A 3,949-nucleotide genomic window follows, 5' to 3' on the forward strand; every position below is an offset into this window, starting at 1 on the left:
TGGTGTTGTAATCAACCTTTGCTTTAAAAGTTGAAACGCTTCCTCACACTTCTCGTCCCACTCGAACTTCTTGTCTTTCTTCATTAGAGAGGTCATAGGCTTAGCAATTTTAGAAAATTCCTTCACAAAACGCCTATAATACCTTGCTAAACCTAAGAAACTCCTATTGTCAGACACTGTCTTTGGTGTAGGTCATCCCTTCACTGCCTCGATCTTTGCTGGATCTACTTCTACCCCATCCTTGGATACAGAGTGACCCAGAAATGCTACTTTCTCCAACCAAAACTCACACTTGGAAAACTTCGCATAGTTTTATTCTCCCTTATAGTTTGTAAAACTTCCCTCAAATGTTACACATGTTCCTCTTTATTCTTCGAATACACCAGTATATCATCTATGAACACTACAACAAACTTGTCCATAAATGGATGGAACACCCTATTCATCAAGTCCATAAAGATTGCTAGTGCATTCGTCAATCCAAATGGCATTACTGTGAACTCATAATGTCCATACCTTGTTCTAAATGCAGTTTTGGGAATATCTTCGTCTGCGATCCTCAACTGATGGTATCCAGACCTTAAATCAATCTTGGAAAACACAGATGCGCCCCTCATATTGGTCAAATAGGTCATCAATCCTTGGTAATGGATACTTGTTCTTTATGGTGACCTTGTTCAACTCCCTGTAGTCAATACTACATAACCTCATACTTCCATCCTTTTTCTTAACAAGCAACACTGGAGCTCCCCAAGGCAATGCACTTAGTTTAAAGTACCCCTTTTCTAGTAAATCCTGCAGTTTCTCCTTTTACTCACTCATTTCTGCAGGTTCCATTCGATATGGTTCCTTGGAAATAGGTGTTTTCCCTAGGACCAACTCTATTGTGAAATCCATTTCCCACTTAGGTGGCATCCCTGGAATCTCTTCTAGGAACACATCTAGAAACTCATTCACCGATTCTATGTTCTCAGGCTTAGTTGTCTCTTCGTGGTTCAAGTTCCTTATACTACAAAAATATACTGGATGTCCCTTCTTAATGTACTTAGCCAACTTTATCATAGATATGATCCTTGGACACTTTTTTTCACCATGCTTCCAATGTGTTACCAACTCACCCTCAACTGTACTTAACTGTACTTTTTGCAATCGACAACGAATCTCCGCACTGTACTTGCTCAACCAATCCATTCCCAAGATGATATCAAAGTCACTCAACCCAAATTCAATGAGGTCAGACAAAAATACTTTTCCTTTGATCTTTAATGGCACATCCTTTAAAGTTTTGGTACACTGTACTACCCCTCCCGTAGGAATAACTATAGGTACATCTATGACATCTACGGTTTTCAAACAGTCGATAGCTTTGAAATAATGGCTTTTGAAATGAAAGAAAAATTTGCGCTAGAATCAAACAAAACTTTAATAGGAATATAGTTAATAGAAAAAGTACTAGTAATAACATCCTTCGTAGTATCAACTTCATGCCTACTTATCACATTCAGCTTTCTTGGAGCTCTACTCTTCACCTGATTATTCCCATTATTGTTGCCTTTCACCCCATTTTGTTGTGCCCCTTTGTTCCCTGCATAGTTTTTGTTTCCCTGAAAGTTCCTTTGAGCCCCTCCTTGATTATTGCTCTGCTTGTTTCGGTTAGAATTTTTGGAGAAGCACTCATACTCCCTATGTCCCAACTTGTTGCAAGCGCGACAAGTAACCAAGTTACCCTCACAATCCTTACCAGGGTGATTATTTCTGCACCTCTTACAGAAATAACGCCTTTCATCCTTATTATTTCCCTGGTTAGAGTTCTTAGGCCCTCCATTGAAGTTTCGTCCACCTTGACGATTGTTACCCTAGAAATTATTGTTGTTGAAGTTGTTGTTGTTGTTATGGTGGTACTTTTGCTTCTTGAAATTGTTTTGGTTACCTTGCGGGTTCCCAGCGTTTTGTCCCATATCTTTCCTCTTTTCCTTCCCTTCTACTTCAGCTAATTCTTTCTTTTTCTTCAACTCCAACGCATAAAGGTGTGCAGACCTCCCATAAACTTCATCTAAGGTTTTGAACACTTGTCCACACAGCCTTAGCTGCAAATCAGTGGTCAATCCACTCTCAAACTTCCTAGATTTTGCCTTTTCTGTAGCAACAGACTCTTGGAAAACCTTGATAGCTCAATAAACTTGGTATATTACTTAGTGACTGACATATCTCCTATTGCTAGGTTAGAAAATTCCTCGGCTTATTGTTTTTGTAGCAAACTAGGGTAAAACTTGTCCCTAACGTTCTCTTGAAACATAGTCCAATTGAACCCATGTAGTGCTTTAGTGGTAGCCTCATTTTGTTTCCACCAAAGGTTAGCTTCACCTCTAAGGTAATAGGTAGCACAACCCACTTTCAAATTTGGGAATCCTACTTCCCCAAACAGTTTCTCAAATTCCCTTAACCAGTTTTCCAGTATTGTTGGATCAGGTTTGCCTTGATAGGTTAGTGGCTTGCTTTGCGCCACCTTCTTAAACAGTTCCCCCTGAGCATCCCCATTGTTAGTCGAGTTTCTTGCCAATTGTTGAGCGACCACTGCCAGCTGCCTTACAACTTCACTCAACTCATTTCCTTCATTATTGCTCCCACTTCCTCCTGCCATATTTCTTCTCCTGAATTAAAACAAGGGGTCTTTATTAATTATGATCATGGTTAGCTCTCAAGTTAGAAATCCATCTAACTAACTCATACCTTTCATACACACATTTAATTTAAGCTCACAAATTGAGGTTGCAACAATACAATTCCCAATTTTGCAGCTTGATCAACCAAATTTTGATTGCTAACCAACCATACATTTAATAAAGCATCACAATAATAAATAAAAATAATTCTCATGGTTTCCCAGAGTTTAGAAATGAATTATTGGAATATTTGTGTAAGAAATGGCTTATTGGAGTAGTGATATAAAATGAATGATTTGGAAATTAAATGAATTATTTGGCAGTAAAATGAATTATTTGGTAAGGAAATGAATAAAATTTTATTATTGAGAAAGAAAATGACTGTAAAAATAAAATGAGATGAGTTCGAATAACCTACGCAACTCAACAGGTTTATTTGTTCACTGTGGTCATGCCACTTATTACTTTGTTGAAAAAAATAAAGAAATAAATAAAAACTGCTAATTGAAACCAAGAATCCAAGAAATGAACTACAAAAATCTAGTCCTTTCAAACATTGTCCTTCTGATCCTTTGATTGTTTGTAGTTTCCAGGATCGAATTCAGGGTCATCTTCCTCCTTCATTGGTTTAGGTGTCTCTGGATTTTTCTCTACTTGAATAAGCTCTTCATCTTCCTCATTGTCAGATGAAATGTCAATTATAATTGGAGTTAGGGGAGGATTTGGATTCGGAATCTCCATAATGGAACTATCAACAGTATGATTGCTTTTATCCATTAGCTCTCCTTCCTCTTGCCCTCCATTCGCTCCTGCTTGATTACCCTGTGCCTGATTGATTGCTAGTGGAAGGGGAATTATTCCCTGCTGGGTTATCATAGTAATAATTTGGATATGAAATATGTAAACGCTCGCAGTGATACTTCTCTACTTGAACAAGATAAGAAATCAAGTATCTGTAGTCAGGGTACCACTGTCCATAATAATCTTGGTATTTAGAGTGGTTGGGAATGTCCCCAGGCAAGTAGAAATCAACAAATTTTGCTTTGACAACAAGATATGATGGTTCGTCAGGAAGAAAATGAATTTTCATAGCTGAAACACGATCAGGAAGGTCATACTGCTTGTCCCCTAGGACATCACTCATGTGTGAACAATAGAAACAGATTTTTTTGACATAGTCAAAGGGATGTTCAAAATCTTTCTTAATTAGGGTACCAATTTGTGAGTATTTGCTAGGAAAGATCGACATCCTGTAAAGGAAAAGACTTAGAAAAGAATTCCCTTCC

The 3,949-nt window shown here is 37.9% G+C and overlaps 1 protein-coding gene across 1 annotated transcript; it reads right to left on the minus strand.

Annotated features, from left to right (window-relative positions):
• Positions 1-810: 810 nt before the first annotated feature.
• LOC110732581 lies at positions 811-2,641 on the minus strand. Its single transcript, XM_021912539.1, has 4 exons — positions 2,282-2,641; positions 1,931-2,162; positions 1,500-1,840; positions 811-1,404 (listed from the first exon to the last, which is right to left on the minus strand). Exons 1-4 carry the CDS (start codon positions 2,639-2,641, stop codon positions 811-813), a joined length of 1,527 nt encoding a protein of 508 aa, XP_021768231.1.
• Positions 2,642-3,949: the final 1,308 nt, after the last annotated feature.

This window comes from Chenopodium quinoa, unplaced genomic scaffold (assembly GCF_001683475.1).
Source record: "Chenopodium quinoa cultivar QQ74 unplaced genomic scaffold, ASM168347v1, whole genome shotgun sequence".
NCBI lineage: Eukaryota > Viridiplantae > Streptophyta > Magnoliopsida > Caryophyllales > Amaranthaceae > Chenopodium > Chenopodium quinoa.

Bases quoted from the DNA above. Each gene is read 5' to 3' on its own strand.
- LOC110732581 (XM_021912539.1), bottom strand. From the start codon at position 2,641: ATGGCAGGAGGAAGTGGGAGCAATAATGAAGGAAATGAGTTGAGTGAA. The intron at 2,163-2,281 runs GTTAGGGACAAG...TGAGCTATCAAG, and splicing joins GGACTATGTTTCAAGAGAAC to GTTTTCCAAGAGTCTGTTGC. The intron at 1,841-1,930 runs GTAACCAAAACA...ACAATCGTCAAG, and splicing joins AAACGCTGGGAACCCGCAAG to GTGGACGAAACTTCAATGGA.